The following is a 19,102-nucleotide window of genomic DNA, read 5'->3' as shown; positions in this document are numbered from 1 at the left end:
GAAAAAAAAAAAACAAAAGCAAAAACAAGACCCCAGTAACCTGAAAATCCAGTAATCTTAATACACTCACTAGATCCTGAGTGTGCTAACCATTCGGAGGGAACATAAAAATATTCTAAACTGTAAACACATGAAACACACCTGTTGTTAGCCTCCCTTTGGAGGCTCCTAGATCTCACTACTGACTCAAAAGAATGACGGAGGCAATGCTTCTGAATGCAAGGCTAGGTTTATTATAGCGTTTTTATTAACAAACTTTCGCCAGACAGTTCTGAGTATGTTGGTACCGCAGGCACGTTGGCTTCAAGGTTTGGCATCTGGCAGTCTGTGGAACTGCACTTCAATCTCACATTGCTTCTGCAACTCTGTGGACTGTTTGGGCAGGACCTGTAGCCAGCCTCCCCTATTAAATGGCTGAATCTACATTTTGGTTCATTATGATTTAACTGCTCTGAGTTCACATTTTCATCTGTCTGCGGCAGGCTTGGCTCCACTGTCTCCTCCACTGTGTCAGTCTGGTTGGGTAAACTAGAGACCCCGGATTCAGTCCCCCCACTGTCCTCTGTGTTCCCTGTGTCTCTACTTTTGCAGAGTCCCCTTTGGTTACTCTCAGGATGGCAACAAGCTCTTTGGAAAGACTCAGTGCTCCTGCTGACAGACAGCAATGGGTCTGCTGTCCTGGGAAGATGTCCATCCAAGCTTCGAAGACTGTGCATGCCGGGGTGATCAAGCTGTTCTTGGGTCTGGATGCACTGCACAGGGTGGAGAAAAACATTCCTAGGCAGAGAATTCTGCATCCCCCGGGGCAGCATATGCCGGATGGGATGCAAAAGGACCTCAGCAGCCTGCTGTGTGGCCTTCAGCGGCGCCACCACCTTCTGAATCTGGACGAGGCTGCTGGCGGTGGAAGCACACTGGTGGCATAAGGAGTCACCTGTCTGCTGGCAAGAGTGAGGGCCATATTTTAAGTGCATGTAGGCATTTGGGCAGTTACATCTCTGCTTGAGAGAGAAGCGACAGATGGCATCCCGCTCCAGGCAGGGCTGTAACAAGGCTGAACCTGGTTCGTTTCTGGGGCTTCTGGTGTGGTCGCTGTTGTAGGCTGCGGGCATAGGCATCCCTAGATTCTTGGCTTGGCCATTGAAAAATTCAGGGCAGATGTGTGGCTCTTCGCAAATGTTCTTCTCTGGGGCAGTGCAGCTGGGAGATGCCAGGGGCTGTAACTCGTAAAACTCATGTTCCAGTTCGAGTTTTTGGCCCCTGGCGTCCATGCGGTAAGTACTGGCCGTATGTGTTTTGCTTGGATCCCTGTCACCAGGACGTGCAGACAAGGTGTGGGAAAAGGCACTGCACTGCAGCTTTTTAGGTAAAGGGATCTGGCCACAGGTGCCTTGTGGCCCAAGGCACCGACACATGCACTGGAAAAAGAAGGTGGCGAAGGCCCAGCTGATGCACATGACAAGCATCATGAAGGTGCCCAGCTGGGTGTAAGCCAGGACTGTGGAAGGCATCATCATGGCTCCAGCCACAAACGTGGTCAGTGCAGCCATGGCAATTGCGGAGCCCATACGACTCAGAGAGAAGATGACCTTGCCTTCGCGGTCGGGATCTGGAGCTAGGCGATATGCCACCCCGTAATGGACGGCAAAGTCTACGGACAAGCCGACTGCAACCGAGATGGTGACAGACTCCAGCACATTCAGCTCCCAGCCCAGCAGGACGAGGGAGCCAACTGTGACGAATATGGTTCCAGCTATGGAAATGATAGCGTAAAGGCTTATGATGACATTCCACGTGGTCAGCAGCATCACACTAAACGCAACGGCCACCGAGAGCCCCATGGCAATGAGGGTGCCGTCGGACAGGCTGTCCTGAAGGTCATAGAACTCCAGGTTGCTGATGAACCAGCCGTGGCTGAGGCCCTCGGGTGCCGAGCTCAGCTCGCTGGCAATCCACGAGTCCACCTCCTTGTAGAACTGCTGCATCTTCTCGTAAGCCAGCGTGAAGAGGAAGGTACTCTGGAACTCCAGCACCACGGCCCTGATGGTATCGTTGATATCGAACCTCGGCCCGGGGGTCTTGTTATTCAGATGGTACCCTGTGCTCCTGTCCAGCTCCATGATGGCCCTCTTGATGCATAGTTCAAAAACCTCTTGCTTATAGGGGAAGCTGCAGTGGCTGCAGCACGGGTACAGGGCAGGCTCGTCACAGTCCTGGTTTTCCATCCACTGCTTGAAGGTCTCGATGAAACAGCTGGTGAAGTCCTGCTGGTCAGTCTGGTAGAAGAATGTTTGGTTCCTCAGTTTTTGACAGAAGTGCAAAATCCAGGCCTGGGAGGCTGGGCTAGCAATGTTGAAAGTGCTATCTAGTGTCAGCTTCCCTTTGCTCTTGGGGTTTAGAGGGTTGCCGCTGTCTTCTGGGGACACGCCCCAGATGACCGTGATAGGCATATGGAGCTCCTCTCCGTGGTGAACCCGCTCGAACATGAAAAGCTTCTTGAACTCAGCATCATAGCGCTCAAAGGGATGAGAGGATCTGAACACCTGGAATTCAGATAACTCCAACGAAGGCAGTTTCATCTTTGGGTTTATGCACACGATGTAGGCCCCACCTATAGTTAGGGCGAGGAACCAGATGAGCCAAAGGTAGCGAAACTTGATGACGATGCATGGTAACACTTTTTCAAAAAAAATCCGAGAGGCCTCTGAAATGGCAAAAAGTACCTTGCGGCACTTCTGACAGACCACTGTCAAGCAGCTCTTGTCATAGGCCTGTGGCTGAGGCTTTCGGAAGCAGCTGAATATATTGAGGAGGTATCGCTCATGCAGAACAATGACAGCTGGGAGCCAGGTGACCATCAGGACATAATTCACCAATATAGCGGTTCCTGCATACACCCCGAAGCACCTGATGGCGGTAATGTTGCTAACATAGTTAGCGTAAAAGGCAGCGGCAGTGGTGAAGCTGGTGACAAACATGGAGAGGGCAGCATGTTGCAGGGTGATGCTCACCGCTTCCGACGTTTCTGCACGAGGCTTGTCGAATTTGGTGTAGTTCCAGACATCACAAAGGACAAAGGCATCGTCCGCGCCAATTCCGACCAAGATGATGAGTGCAGTGAGGTTCATAAAAGGAAAAAATTCAAAGTTGAACACAACTCGGTAGAGGAAGTAGGAGACGATCAAGGAGCTAATGATGGCAAACATCGTCATCAGAGTGATAAACATGGACTTGGTGTAGACACACATGATGAGGAGGACAATGACGATGGCTATGGCGGGATACACGGTATCCATGAGGAGGTAATCCTGAAACAAGCTGTGCTTGATGCCGAATTCGATCCCCGTGACGGTGGTGATGCCGTCCGAAGAGTTCCAGTTTTCAAAGTTGTCCAGGTAGATGTTCATCATGCTCTCCCCTTTCTCCGTGGGGGAGAAAAGCATGCTGTATTTTAAAGATGGCACGGAATAGTCAGCTGTCTTTGGGGTGATGAAGTCCTTGTCTACTAGGTAGTGGAGAATCTGGTACACGGCATTGTATTTGGTACACTTGCGCGGCACATTGGTGCACTTGAGCTGGTCCTTTCTCCTGGCTGCCTTGTCCCAGCAGTCTGGCCCCAGGGTGCCGTTTTGGTAGTGCTTGGCACAGGTTCGAAGCAGCTTCAGCGTGTGGGAGACATCTCGCTCGACAATCTTCTGGCAGGATGATCGGTTATTCAGAATGGCGATGTAATTCCCCAGGGTCCAGCTGGGACAGCAGGAAACGGCAGTGGTCCTCTGGCAGAGGTCGCTGAACTGGGGGTGAGATCTGATCTGCAGAGACAGACATGCAGGACTGGAGTTTAAACAGACTCGCCACCGGCAGTTCACTCCTGCCTCTAGGGATGAGGAAGGCACAGAAGCTAAACCATCCTCTGTCACGGAGTGTGCTGGTGTGTACACAAGTGAGCACCCCCACCAGGATCTCACAGGACAGCTATTCTACAGGTTGCTCGATTTTGAACAGCCAACTCCTGTTTGGGAACGGAATACAAATATAATGCCATGCCAACCAGTACTGCGTTTGGCTTAAGAAGAGAGATAAATTTGCTTAGCAAACAGAGCTTTCCAAAATCACCATGGAAGTAATGAAGTGGACATGTTTTCAAGTTCATGCACTCACAGGAGGAAGGAAACAGCTGTCCAATTGCTGTTTTCCTGAAAATTCTGGGTCTTGGCATGAAAGTTTTGGTGACAAATTCCCAAATTCCCAATAAACACAGCTGTTTAAGGCAAAGATGCTATCCCTAAATGTACTCCTATGGCTACCATACCTCCCCCAGATCCATACCTTACCACCTGATCACCAGTGTGACAGTCCTGACAGGCAGACTTCTGGGAGGTACAGTGGATGTGTGCCCTTATGGTAGCAGTTCAAGGGTGTTTGTGCTTTTTGATGTCGTATCATGACACACAGATCACACACCTTAGGAGACAGGTTCACTGGACCCGGAATCTGCGGGCCCTTTGATCTTAAAACCTTCTACTTCTTAGAACTGTTAGGAACAAATCACTTGTTGACAAATTATCTAATCTAAGGTACTTTGAGTCTGAACAGACTAGGATAAAACTCTACTTGAAAAATCAAAACGGGACTGGAGTCATGAAAAACTTAGACTACAATTATTTTTTTTTCTTTCTTCTTTTTTTTTTTTCCAAGACAGGGTTTCTCTGTAGCTTTGGAACCTGTCCTGGAACTTGCTCTGTAGACCAAGCTGGCCTCGAACTCACAGAGATTCACCTGCCTCTGCCTCCCGAGTGCTGGGACTAAAGGCATGTGCTACCACTGCCTGGCTCTAAAATGATTTTCTGAAATAAGGTGAGACGGGTCAATATTTTAAGATTAAAACACTTTATATCTGAATTTAAATAAGTATAAGTTAACAAATATAAATAAACAAAAAAGTAGAATTTTAGTTCTACATTCTTGTTTATTCAGGCTGGCTAGAACCCTTCCTGGGGAACTTTTCTCTGTTGGTAAATGGTGGCCCTTAGGAACTGTGGCGACTCTGGGTTGGCGTGGCCAGTGCGTCATTTAGGATGCTGTCCCTGGGAAGGCTGGTCCTGTCACAGAGAACCGCTAACACTGCTGGGTTGTGAAGTTGGCTCAATTCCCCTCTTAGGTTAGATGAGCCAGCCCTCTTCTATGAGGAGGAGACTAGGAACCAGTCCCCATGTGGGGCCTGACTAGAGACCTCTGATCAGAGGGACCAGAGTCGAGGAGGCCAGGCTGGCCTTATCACTTTCCCTCATCTTTGTTTACCAAGGGCTGTTCTAGGGAACCATTCCAAAGTTCAGAAAGGGTGTGGAGAGTTTTCCTAATGTGATTCCACACAGCCTGTACCTTGATTAAACTAGACTTTGTCAACTGTTCATTAAAATCTCTTTCCAAGACAGAGAAGTTGGCTGACATGCACAATCATTTTGGAAGCCAGACTTATCTACGACCCAAGTTACACATTATACACATTAGTAGCCTGGGTAAAGTGGGACTCGTGTGTGGAGAGGCGTGGATGGCACAAAGAGGCTGTGGGCTGGAACTGCGTCTGGAGATTCAGTCTGATGTTTGAAGTTTTCCTAATAAAGGTTGCTCATTTTGGCTCAGCATGGTGGTATGCACCTTTAAGCCCAGCACTCAGGAGGCAGAGACAGGTGGGATCTCTGTGAGTTCGAGGCCAGCCTGGTCTACATAGGAGGTCCAGGACAGTCAGGGTTACACGATGAGATCCTGTCTTAACAAACCAAAACAAGAAAGAGAAAAACAAAACAAAAACAAAATGACTTGCTTTGAACAATTCTTTACGGGAGTAAAGAAAAGTGGGTCAAGGAGTTATCATGAAAATGCAACAGAGTAAGCTTGACTTTCACAAAACTTTGTTTTAAACCTTATTTCTGAAAACACATAATTAGCATTTATAAGACAGAGAAATTCCAGGTTTAAAAATTTGCATATGTTCACTTGAGAAAAATGGGCTAGAAAGCCGTGCCGCCCTGAGACAGCACCTCCAGTTTCCAGGGCAGACAACAGTTCACCCCACAAAGGGATTACAGGGATCTCAGCTAGAAGGGGCACATGTGCTCTGCTGAAATGCCCAAGCAAAACTAAAGAAAATACAGTTGCCAGCCACAAATGCAACAGGAGCATGGCATTATATCCTTGAATAGCCCTTTTTTTCTAGTAAGAGTGGGAGTTTTATATGTATATTTGACCAAAAATTAAAAACTTGAGCATCATAAATACTAACTACTTATTTGCTGGCTATGATACAAAAACAAATGCTAGTTTGCCCCCCGGGAACTATGGTGCTGGCTGGGCACAACACTTGGAAAAACTGTTTTTAAGACTATACAGGGTAAGGAAAAGGGTCACAGAGAACGGTATCATGATGGGCACCCTCTAACTAGCCCTTCAGACTATTAGCATCCTCAAGGGAAGGACCACAGCACTGCCCATACTTTCAGTGAGCAAGGCCCTACATCCCTACCTGTTTAGCCATTCAAAATGCTGTCTCTGGGCACAACGTGAGAGAGGCACTGTGGTCCTTGCCCTCAATTTACTCCAGAGTGGCAGAGAAATCAATGATCAGAACTTAATGTGACAAGTAGTATATCATGTAGACATATGGGAACCGCAGAGCAAGTGCCCCAGTCTGAAAGCGTTGCATCACATCGGCAATGACCAGTTATTTGTGACTGGGATAAATACAGAATCCCATATTACAGTCTGAGGCAAAGGGATTGACAGGGAGACATCTCTTTACGTGGGGAACAGATGTATTCTTGTCATACTTTCAGAAAAGGGATCCTTTGGAATAGTTCTAAGACCTAGGGGTTTATAAAAAATAAACTAGAGTTTACAGAAGCAAATCCCTCATGAGGGAACACAGCCCTCTAATTGTAGCTACTAACCAACACGGGTCTCGGGGAATCATTCTGCTTATGTGGTTGTGACATGTCTTTGCACAATTCCTTAGATAGTAGCAGGGGTGGAGCTGACTTAAAATAGAGGGTGAAAAGAGAAGAGAGAGAGAAAGGAGACACCAGCTGTGTTTAAATGATACCTTAGCTTTAAAAACTACTGGCTAAGCTGAAGGTATTTTAAGAAGCCAAGAAAGGGAAAAGAGGAAGATTAAGCCCTCCACAGCAGGGCTCATCTGACTCCTGGACTGTCTGCCTGGCAACCAAGTCAGAGGACAGTGAGGGCAAAGGCCCCTTGAAAGAAGCGTCAGAAAATACATTTCAGCCCCCCCCCCCATGCTTCTGGGCGGTGTGTGTGTGTGGGGGGGTCCTATAGCCCATGAAAGCTAATCTAGAAGACAGTCCCAGACAACAAATTTCAAATCCCTCTTATGGTCTGAGCCCTCAAAGTTCCAACGTCTCTAACGTGCAGAGACTAACATGGTGAAGTATTTCCCGTGTGGTGATGCTCAGAGAGACCCTTACGGTTATAAGTGTGAGTCAGCTAGCGAGCCGGACAGGACAGAAGCAAGGACCAGAGAGAGTCAGGGAAATGGAGGCTAAGGGACATCTCTGTGGTGAGGCGGACAGAGCTCTTGAGAAGCAAGGACTGGGAGGGTCAGGGAAATGGAGGCTAAGGGACACCTCTGTGGGGAGGCAGACAGAGCTCGTCCACTCTTTCTGGAAGCCCCAGTCACTCTGAATTAGGAGCACAGGCAGCACGGAATTTCAGTGGAGTCCGGAGAATCATTGCAGCAGGAAACGGAACGTCTGATCTCACTGAGCTATGGCACTCATCGCCAGGGTCAACCCACTGACAGCCAAGCTCTTCCTCTCCGGATCGTTAACTTGGTCCCATTAGCTTGAGAGGTGTTTCTAACCAAGTGCTTAAACATAATAATAAGGACTCAGGAGTAGGGAGGAAAGGCTGCCAAGGACTCAGAACACTGTAACACACACAAATTCCCAACACAGCTCCAACCGGGGACTGGAAAAAGCTAAGCAATAATCTCAGAGCTGGGGTGTTCAGCCAAGTTATACCTAACACGTCAAATGGACATCTTATCATATTTTTCCAGAGTAGAATCTGAGACCAGAATACAATCACATTTGAGACTGGTTTATAGACAGGGGTTAATTTAACAAGTTAAAATTATAACCATGTTTTCTGAAGTAGATCTTTAGGTTCCTGACTGCCTGTTTATTCATTTAATGTGATTCTGTAAATGCCCACACCAAAGATTCCTTTGGATGTGTATTTTGGGGGACTGCCCCCAAATCCTCACCTTGAAAGCATTCTGTTAAGAACGGGGCTGGTGAGATGGCAGTAAAGGCCCTTGTGGCCAGGTTTGAGGATCTGAGCTCAACCCCCAGGACCCACTTGGTAGAAGGAGAGAGCGGACTTTTGTAAGTTGTCTTCTGACCTCCACCTGCCTGCTATTACATGTACACACACACACACACACACACACACACACACCAGAAAAGGAACTATGGACAAGAGTATGAGAGAGGGACTGGGGAGATGGCTCAGTCTGTGAAGTGTGAGCATGAGGACCTGAGTTCGATTCCCAGAACCCACGTTAAAAAACAAGCCAGGCATGGTGGTAAGTGTTGCTGGGGAAATGGCGACAGGTGGATCCCTGGGTGTGCTGGCCTGATAATCTAGTCAGCTCAGCAAGTTCCCGGCCATGTGAGACCTCTAAGGAAGGATATCTGAGGTTATGTTATCCTCTAGCTTCCTTCCTCATGCATGCATACATGTGAATTCACACCCTAGCTTCCTTCCTCATGCATGCATACATGTGAACTCACACCCTAGCTTCCTTCCTCATGTGTGCATACATGTGAATTCATACCCTTGCTTCACCTGGCCCCCAATCTCTCTCTCATACTGTCTCACCATTACTTTGATTTTCCTTTCAATTGTTTCCTCCTCATATAAGTTTTTCACTTACTTTCCTGTTTAGGTGTGCCTTCTTTGTAAGCGGTCTCACCAGGATCACTGGATACGTCCATATTATAGATGAAGGACGTGCTATGCTCTTTTCACTGCTGAAAGCTGCTGTGACACTGTGTTGCTTCCTGACCTTTTTAAGTCTTAGAGTCTAATGCATATTGAAATAATAAATTTCTATCAAACTAATACTTATTTCAGGCCACGTTGACTCTTTCATAGTCATTCAAGTGGGAAACAGCATACACAGCAAAACATAGGGCAAGGGTATAGTCTTCTTATGGAAGCACAAAGTGCAGAGGGTAGGGGCACGCTCTGGAGGCAGAACTGCCTGGGTTCAAATCTGCTACTTACTATCTGTGCCAAGTGTCTCCATCTATACAACGGTGTTTGGCTCATCTGCTGTTGTGGGGATTATATGATTCATGGACATGTTTAGAATGCATACACACAGGGAGTAGTCCATGATTACATGGGGTCTCCAGGAAGGTAAGTTCTGAAGACCAAGGGCAGGCAGAACACTGAGGGGTAAGAGGCATCCAAACTCAGAGTTCTTATCCAAGTGTAATGACAAGTAATCAAACCAACTTCACCTCCCAAGCCTGCCTTCTCATCTGGTCAGTGGCGCTGACCCCTGAGTCATGGGCCCTCAGCAGCACTTTCCAAGCGCCTAGCATTAAGTACCACTATATGCTTACTACTTTAAAATTAACTTTCTCCCTAAGAGGTGTCACACATGATGATAAATACACAGATAGCTGCCAAGTAAGGTAGCATCTAGTAGCTATTGGAGGAAATATGACAAAACCTGACCAGCGACTAGAAAACTCCGGTCTTTTTACAGCTCATTTGTGGGTTTGTCTGGTTTGGAACCAAAGCCAAGGAAGGTGACATGGAGAGAAAACTGAAGCCACAATCCCTGGTGAGGTCACCCCCAAGATGTCAATATCTTTTCCTGTTGGAGAATGGTGTAAAGCCAGGGTATCTAGGTGGACTGTGAGCTGCTAGTTCTTTGAAGGAATTCATCAGCACAATAATATTGCTGGTCTAGGCGACTCTATGGGTTCTTTCTACCCCATATTTCACTAAGATGACCCACTGAGAGCAGAAGATGGGAATAAGGTTGTCAGCTAACTCTTAACAGGGCAGGTGCTTGGGTTTGGGACTAACCTCTGGTTTTATATTTTAGAGTTATGCTAAGAACACATAGAGTTCCTTTCTGCCTGGCTATCATCCTTAGTCCATTAGTGATGTCAGACAGCAGTTTGGACCTGCTCAAACTGATAGTCCTTCCACACCCAGGGGTGACTGACTTCATGTCCTCTAGACCTGACATCTGTGTGGCTCTGGAGAAGTCTGGCAGGAAAGGCTTGTCCTGAATCCTAGCATCTTCCAAAGCAGCAAGCTGTTAGATCCTGGGGCCGTAGGGATTGGAGTACTGGGGGCCATTGAGCTAGACACTGCATTAATGTCTTTTGATCCCCCCACCCCTTGCTTCCTAAGTTTTCCTTTGAAATCACCACTGATTGCCAGACAGGCAGGCATATAACTGTACAGTGACAACGCTGACAACTGACTGGGGGAGGGGCAGCGTGCAGAAGAGTGAAACTGGAGAAGAGAGAGCCCAGGGAGAGAAGAGACAGACTGAACCATTGTCATGAAAAGAACTGTTGTGAATTAACAGAAGACCATCAAGCTGAGAGGATGTGAGTGGCAAAGGAGGAGAGTTCTTTATTAAAGAAGGCAGCATGTTCTAAAGATGGGAAAACACAGGGCACTTTGATGCCGGGATCCGGAGAGTGAAGCCTGCCTGCTGGGGCTTGCTTTGGGTGGTAAGCCTTGCAGGCATTTCATCGGTCAGACACCAGGGCAGCAGCAGAAGTTTTCATAACAACTTTATTATGCGGAACAGATTTCAGCTATGTTTTACATACCCTGGAATTATCCACATCACACATTGACTTAATTGCAGGTAAATTCCACAGTGTCTCCCCTCCTGCTGAAGCAAACACTACTCTGGAGTATCCATTACCTGGTCGGACAAAGAGAGAGAAAGACAAATGTTTATAGATTATTTATTTGATAAGAATCAGAATGCAGAAACAATTCAAATGAGAAGCTGCACAGACAATCTGTTATCAGGAGGGAATTCTTTCCTTTGATAAAGTCCCAGAGAAAATGTGTGTGTGTGTGTGTCTGTGTGTGTGTGTGTGTCTGTGTGTGTGTGTCTGTGTGTGTGTGTGTCTGTGTGTGTGTCTGTGTGTGTCTCTGTTGTGTGTGTCTCTGTGTGTGTGTGTCTGTGTGTGTCTGTGTGTGTATTGGGGGGCATGGGTGTGCAACAGTGCCACTTTCACTCAAAGCCTGAAGTTAGACCCTGCCACTTCTCACCCGTGGGACCTCATGCAAGCAGCTGCTAACCTCTCTGCGACTACTTCCTCATTTGTAACCAGTGACAAGATCGCTGTCAAATAATAGCAAGACTGAAACGGAAAGCAGGTATTCCATGGGACTGCTTCTGCCTGGGTTATTAAAAAGGTTTAGTATGTATCAAAGTGAACAAAGTACATTAAATTTTACATTATCTAAACGTCTAACTGCATTAACAACATCATTGGCAAACCATCGTTACAAGTGCTTTTATTCATGATCATTCAGCTGTCCTCAGCAAACATGCGTGCTCACCACATAGCTGTTGTCTTATGTAGACTGAGTTCGAGTACACAATCGGCCCCATGAAAACAAGTATTTCATTCCCACCGAGCCCTTGAGGGTTTTAGACAAGCCAGAACTTACTGCTCAGAAGACAACCATTGGTGTGGACTACTGGGAACTTCCTGAACTCACTGTTCTTAGTAAGACATTAACAAGTGCTGATTAAGCAATTATAATAATACTTTGAAAGAGAAACAAAACAAACAAACAACAGCCCAAACATTCAGTTTTCCCAATCTGTGTTTTAAGAGGCAGAAAATGTTTGAACTTGCATTGCTTCCTAGAATTAGTATAAAATCTGAATCTCCTCCTCTCCCCCTCTATCTGAGATAACAGGATCTAGGCGGGTCCTCTGGTATCTAGTTAGGCAGGGAAATACATAAGGGGGGATGGTTCAACAAATTGAAATCAAAACTATTGTACTATTAATATTTGCTCAGTCAGAAACTATGACCCTTAATCCTCATTCTTAAGCACTCTGACCACGGAACACCTAACATGTCATCTGCAGTTCCTTGCTATCTCCTGTACGTTTGCCCCTGCAGCTGCCACATAAGAAGTCGACTTTACGTGTAATTGAATTTCTCTAGTGAGTTGGCTGCTAAAATTTGAACCTGTGGTTCCACATTGAAATCTGGATTCTTGCAATGCCTGGGGCTCAATTCTGTGAAGCCACATTCTGCTGCAGCTTCTTCAGAGAAAAGAGGTGGTTCAGGGTTCTAGCCACAGCACCACGCCCACATGTCCTTTTCAGCCAGCCTGACCCACTTCCAAGCTCTGCACCTCTACACATCACACTCTGTTCACCTTTCTGTTTCCACTATTAAGTGACGGAGCATGGTTCTTTCTGATCTGGGCCACTCCGCCCCTCTGGGAGGTCACCATATTGATAAAAACTTAGTGCGGACACCTGAACAGCATAGGGTACTACAGTCAGTAGCACCTGAATACTACAGCTAAGAATTCCTGGACTCAAGTGATTCTCCTGCCTCAGCCTCAGAGTAGCTGGGTCTGCAGGCATGCACCACAACACTTGGCATGTGGAGAGTTCTTAGTATGTTTGCTTTTACTTAAACAAAGCTATAAAATTGTTTTGACTAATAGACTATTTCAGGACTGAATAAAAGTATGTACTTGTTAACTGATCCAGAAATAAACAGGGAAAAGGATTTGACATGACTTTCAGTTCAGGCAAAGCAAAAAATTTTATTAATCTCTTCTTTCTATTTGAATGGAACCCTTTCCTTAATTTTGAATCGTAGATAAATTCCGGCTTGTGGATGACCACCCTAGCAGGAAAGTAGGTTATATAGCTGACATCGCTGTGACTACAGAACCTGGGAAGCTGCTGGGTTTCATCTCACTCCACTTGCCCCCAGGAAGTTGCCAAGGACTTGGTCCGTCCAGACCTCACTCACCTGGAACGTCGCAGAAAAAGCTGTCTTTCTGGAAGTTCCAATCTACCTCTCTTCTTTCTCTTTCATGATGATCGTCTGACCATCTGTCATCCCGGTGGCTGAAAGCGAAAAACAATCTGATTTTTGATAAAGTTCTGGCTATTTCAAAGAGACAGGCAGAGTCTAACACTCCAACTCTAAGGCTCCAATCCATTTAGCATCCAGTACCAAGCTGGAAGGATTCATGTGAGCAATGTTAGTTTTTCCATGTGAAAAGAAGAAAATCCTCACTTTTCATCTTAGTACAGCCAAGACATTTTAATGACAAGTTAAACTTAATGGCAAAGGAACTGAGCCTTGTGTTTTAATCTAGCCTTTTTGCTCAGGCAGTAAGAAGGATTCATTAAGTAACACTATATTTAAAAGTCATAAAAAGTACATGATTACCTTTTGGCTTGCTCTTCTGCGTACTTATAAGGATAATTTGCTAATGTTGCTTTGTATCCTGTATTTTTCATCATGTTATTCCATGTGACCAGCCTTTGGCCTATTGCAGTCCCTCTTGGTTCAAAACCCTAAGACAAAACATTACATGTTCCTATTAGTGTATTCTATTTCCCACTAATTACAATTATGTCAACGACTGAGGAAAGCAATATGAAAGCGACACAGAGTTTTCAACAGGAAACACAGGCATTCCTGATGACTACAGAGGAGACCTGTGCTAACACACTGCCTTTCAGGTAACACTCACCTCTTTGCTACGACAAAGCCATAGACATGCCTTGGAAATGGGAAAAGCATATCAGTTACCTGTGCCCAAGTATTTAGCAAGTGCTTAATTCTAACCTGTAAAAATTATGGCCCAATTAAATTATGCTATACATTTTCACAGTGTTTTACTAAGAGTATATCATATCCTTGATCATATTTTTCTCATTATTCCACCCCAGAGGAACATTTACTTAACAGATCCTGTTACATGAAAATGTCTTTACTTCTGGGAGGTGGGGAGAGATGCACAGTATTAAAATCTTTATGAAAATACTCCCAAGAGTATGGACAGTATTCAATATGTTAATTATTTAATCCTTGATTAACATGGGGACAGAGATGTGGGGACATCTTGAGCCTGAGCGTGAGCAAGTTCCTTGGCCTTACCTAGGAGTATAACAACACATCTGTTTGGGTTTTTGTTTTTTTGTTTTTGCTTCCGAGACAGGGCTTCTCTGTATAACATACCTAATTATCTTGGAAGCCCCTCTGTAGACCAGGCTGGCCTCCAACTTACAGAGATCCACCTGCCTCTGCCTCTGTTGCGATTAAAGGCGTGCACAGCCACCACACCTGGCTGATAACACCTCTTTACTTGTTACATGGTTACTGGGGGCTGACTGCGATAGGCTTTTAGAGAAATGGGGAGCTGGGCGTAGTAGCTCAGACCTGTAATCCCAGCACTCACAAGGCTGAGGCGGGAGGATGAAAAGTTCAAGGAGCTACCGTGTAAGACTGTATCTCAGAAACAGAGAAAGAAAGAGCTGTTAACAGAATGTACCCCACATTTAAGTACTTAATTTGGGGAGATGGTTTGAGGTCTAGGACAGGTCACGTTCTCCTTACCAGCAGCGGATCAGAGAAGTCGGGAAGCTCCGGGACTAAGACTCCCACCAGGGCACAGACCACGATGAGCAGAGTGCACATGCCCAGGACCACCACAGGCCAGTCGGCTAGCAGCGCTGCATAACTACAAGGCACAAAGCGAGCAGAGAAGACCTCTGAGGAGCAGTGTGGAGGTAAGGCTGCATACAAGAGCAGTGTTAGATCCCATGTCTTAGTCCAGCTCGGATATCTACCAATATAATTAGAAGTATTTACATACGCCCATGCAGACAATGTCAAGATCACTGTCCCTTCATTTCTCTGATAAAGTAGCACTGGTTAGTGGCCACAGGCTACTGGGCTAGTCTAGGCAGGCTATATGACAAATAACAGTTTGGATTTGTATGGATGCCTGGGAAGAAGCAGACTAAAGAAGAAAACAAAATAAAAAATGGAGGCTCCATCTTGTAGAGTCAGAACTGCTGTTTCTGTTCTTATTTTCTTCCTCCATACTTTTAATCATCTCTTTTAAAGGGAAAAAGTCTATGAACAGGTACATGTAGTGCAGTCCAGAACACACCCCAGTTATACTCCCCAGAGCCACTTCCTTCCTAGAAATATCTAATGAAGATTTTCAGTGGACTGTGAGCTTCCAAGAGCAGAGAAATTTTCTCTGGTCAGTGTGGTATCAGTACCTAGAACAGGAGTTTGTAGGAGGGGCCCAATTAATTTTTATTGACTAGCAGAACGCTACCCCAGGGTCCTACCACCCCTTGGCACTCCAGCCCCTCCAGGCTGGCTCTAGCCTCATCCTCCATGACTACCTCTGCCATAGGCCTGCTTCACACACACACACCACCTCTGGCCGTGAGAGCCATTTTCTGTGCCCCTCCTGCACTGTGCTTGCTATCCTCACTCTGACAGGGATGACCAAGGGACAGGTATGAACTGTCAGAACCTTGTGAGACCGAAATTTTTCTAAGTGTCAGAGGGTATCTGGGAGCGTCTAGTTGTTCCAATCTTTATTAGAAGAAGAAAACCCCCAAAACACCCAGGGTGTGACTACTTTTCTCTGGAATTCTAAAAAGCAGTGGTTCACCTGGTGACTGTGATGCCCAGTTCTGGTTCATGTGAAAGAGACTTCTTTATTAAGTATATGAGGTATTTCTTTGAGGACATGCTAGCGATTACAAACAAAGCTGGGGTTTACATGCCAGGAAGTACTGCTGGACAGACAGCCCTTCAATCTCCACACTCAGTGCTGACTGTGAAGTTCTCAGAATGGACTCCACGGACATATTTACTTCAAATTATCACTCCAGTGAAAGAATTAAGTCACAGTAGAGTTATGCCTTAAGGAGCTTGCCATGGCATTTCCCACTGCTTGTTCTTTTAAAATGACTTTACATGAATAACGGTCTGCACTCACTGCAGTGTTAGTGGCTTGTGTGCCTTCCACAGACACCTACGTCATTCTTATATCCACCCAGACAGGCTAAGGAATTAGTTAATCACAAAGCCTTAGGTAATCTGGGTCTAGAGTCTGGCTTTAACTCCTGTGCTTCCATCTGTCTCTTCAAACACACGTGAAACTAAAGACACAAGGAAGCAGTAAACTTGCCAGATTCTTCTTCAGATTCACACTATAAAATGTCTACGGCTGGAGACATGGCTCAGCTGCTCACACCCCAAAGACAAGAGCTTTGTTCCCAGTGCCCACAGCTGTCTCTCCAGCTACCTTTGCCAAACCTTAACCTCAGCAATTGGAAGGCAGAGGCAGGTCGATCTCTGCGAGCTGAAGACCAGGTTAGTTAGCATATTTGAGTTCCAGGTCAGCCAGAGTTACATAGTGAGATCCTGTTTCAGAAAGAAAGAAAGTCCTAGCCGCTTCTTTCTTAGAGAAACTCTAAGTTTCTCTCTGCAAAATCACACAGACCACGGGACACTGAGTTGATCATTATTTGTCTGATTGCATATTCTGGATTTAAGACTATTACATGAACATTGTGTTAGGTGAGCTAGAGCTGCCTTTAGGGATGGATGACTAAGGATGTGATGGGAACCCATGAACCCCAACGTCTTCCGAGTGACCACCCGCCCCCTGCAAACATCCTCCACTACACAGTGAGGAGATCACTGTTTTGTCTGAGGAGCACCCCTGAGCCATTCCATCCATCACTCCATTCTTTAGAAAGGGCACTTTACACGAGACCTGAAAATACCAGCCTGTGAAACGTGGATGCTCCGGACCTAAGCACTTACTCATTGCATTCTAGAGGGATCCGCTCTTCTCACATGAACCAGAAGTTGTTCCTTCTTACAAACATGTTATCAAGAGAGGACAGTGGCCCTGCATTGCTTAGTTTTCATCTGTAGCTTAATTTATCTAGAAGGACTTTTTGCTTTGTGTTCTCGAGAAATATGCATATATACACAGAAACTCTAAAACTCTCTTTCAATAATTGTTTTCCTTGCCTTTGAAAACATTTGGTTTTGATTCCGCAGTCCTGCCACATGTTGCATACGTGGACCAGCGCCATGTGGACGCTTTATGGTTAGTTCTTTCACGCATTCTTCTACACACATTTAACCTCACTATATCACAACTCCTTCTGCATATAGCAGATGCTTCCCACGCTGGCCTCTCCTAGAGACAACTGTTCAGCACTGCCATCTGAGCTTGCTCAGTGCTGTGGGGAGATGCACAGCCGTTTAGACAATGCGTCTCCTGAACAGCACCGACTGCGGCAGGACTTCCGTTCCTAGTGCCAACTCGGCCCATGTGCGAGATGAAATCCAGACAACGGTTACAATATCACGGTTAAAAAAACCTATAAAAGTGGGAGGAGTAAAAGATATTTAAGATTGCCTATAAAATACACAACAGACACTCCTATAACATTTCACTTCTGACCAACACTAAAGCATGTACACATTATTTTTTTTTTGAAAAGTGAACCATATGTGCATTAAAACAGTTTTTAAAAGGACTGGTCTTTTACACAAGCCGCCCTGCACACCAGGTAACACTTATCCTGCACCCACCTGCTTAACTGGGAGATGTTTGGCTAGAATTCAGCACAACTGTGAATGCTTCTTCCTCTGTAACTTATGGATTAGGAGGGAGAGACCCAGAAAGAGAGCTCTCCCTGAGGAGAGGGCCTGAAGCTCTGTCCTAGCCACCACTGTATCAAGTTCATGTCATCTCTTGGTTGGCTCTCAGATCCTCTTAGAAACAGGGTTTCTTAAACGTTTCCATGTACCATGACTCTGAGTGAGTGGGCAGCCTGGCTCCCTGGTGAGGATGGCACTGTGTACTAGACTGGTATCTAATTGGAAGTCCCCTGAATATTCTTACAGAAGCTCAACCTTACTGCCCGGATTACTCTGGAAGTGGACTGTGAAGTGTCTTACAGAAGCACCTTACGCTCAGGTCACGGGCGTCACAGGAAGCTCCACAGTCAATCATTGGCTTCTCTCCTGGCTTACCCTTTGTAGCCGCTGAGAAACCTGCCCAAGCCTCCCTGAAAGGGTATGACTTGACTAGATGCCCCTTTCCTGACCAATCCCCAGTAGCCTTTCCTCTCCTGATTTTGGCACTGCCCAAATCAACTAAATGGTTTCCAACTTATAGATCTGAGCAAATTTTAAGATCTTGTGTTCTTCTTTTCTAAAGCAATCTTCTTCCCCCCAGCTTATTGCTTTCCCCTAAAATCCTCACAATTTTTCTTAAGGGCAGGCATTTCTAGTGGCATCAGTTGTTAACCTAATGGGAAGAACAACTCAGATTTGAAAAAATTCACACACACAAACAGGATAAACCTCTTTCCTTTGTGTGAGGTTACAGATTCATCTAACAGTACATCAATAGTAGGATGCAAGGCATTGTGGTAAAGCAAAGACTGGCAGAAAGCTCTGTGCTCGAGGGATTTACAGCTAAGTGCAGAAAATCAGACAGGTACGGATATCTACGAAAGCAGGCAAAAGCGTGGTTCTAGAAGAACAGAACTGATGCTTGGCCAACGAAAAAGAAGAGGTTATTTCCAGGTGAGGTGTGAACTGGAAAATAAGAAAAGGCTTTTTGGAGTAAGTTATATTTATAGGTAGATATGCTAAAAAGAAAAAAATTAAGATTCTTTAAAAAATCAATTTGGTAACAGAGGATAACCCAAATCTTTTCAAAATGTTAAAATTGTAGTCTGCTGAGAAAAATCATTATTTCCAGAAAAGTGAGATTTTTTTTTGTTAATAGGGCATGTTTATTTGTATATCTTTCCCCATGTCTCTGTCTCTCTCTTTCAGGAAGGGGCAAAAGTGGAAGAACTAGAAAAGTATGGCATTTACATACAGCAAAACAGAATACGATTAGGTCTTGAAAGCAAAGGAACTTATGACACGTGCTAAAATATGAGTGGCCTGGAGGACATCAGATTAAATGGAAT

The 19,102-nt window shown here is 45.6% G+C and overlaps 1 protein-coding gene across 3 annotated transcripts in view; it reads right to left on the bottom strand.

Moving 5' to 3' along the window:
* Positions 1-210: 210 nt before the first annotated feature.
* The window catches only part of Disp1 (dispatched RND transporter family member 1), a 150,104-nt gene continuing 131,212 nt past the window's right edge, over positions 211-19,102 (bottom strand). For all 3 annotated transcript variants that reach the window (XM_048439537.3, XM_085687591.2, XM_048439538.3), the window contains 5 exons: positions 14,682-14,805; positions 13,509-13,636; positions 13,083-13,180; positions 10,887-10,984; positions 211-3,812 (listed from right to left, as the gene is read on the bottom strand). In XM_048439537.3, the coding sequence (XP_048295494.3) occupies positions 234-3,812; positions 10,887-10,984; positions 13,083-13,180; positions 13,509-13,636; positions 14,682-14,805 (4,027 nt within the window). In that variant the 3' untranslated portion in view covers positions 211-233. The remainder of the gene's footprint in view (positions 3,813-10,886; positions 10,985-13,082; positions 13,181-13,508; positions 13,637-14,681; positions 14,806-19,102) is intronic.

Source organism: Myodes glareolus, chromosome 5 (assembly GCF_982192425.1).
Source record: "Myodes glareolus chromosome 5, mMyoGla1.1, whole genome shotgun sequence".
Taxonomy (NCBI): Eukaryota; Metazoa; Chordata; class Mammalia; order Rodentia; family Cricetidae; genus Myodes; species Myodes glareolus.
This window is presented reverse-complemented; position numbering and strand designations above follow the sequence as displayed.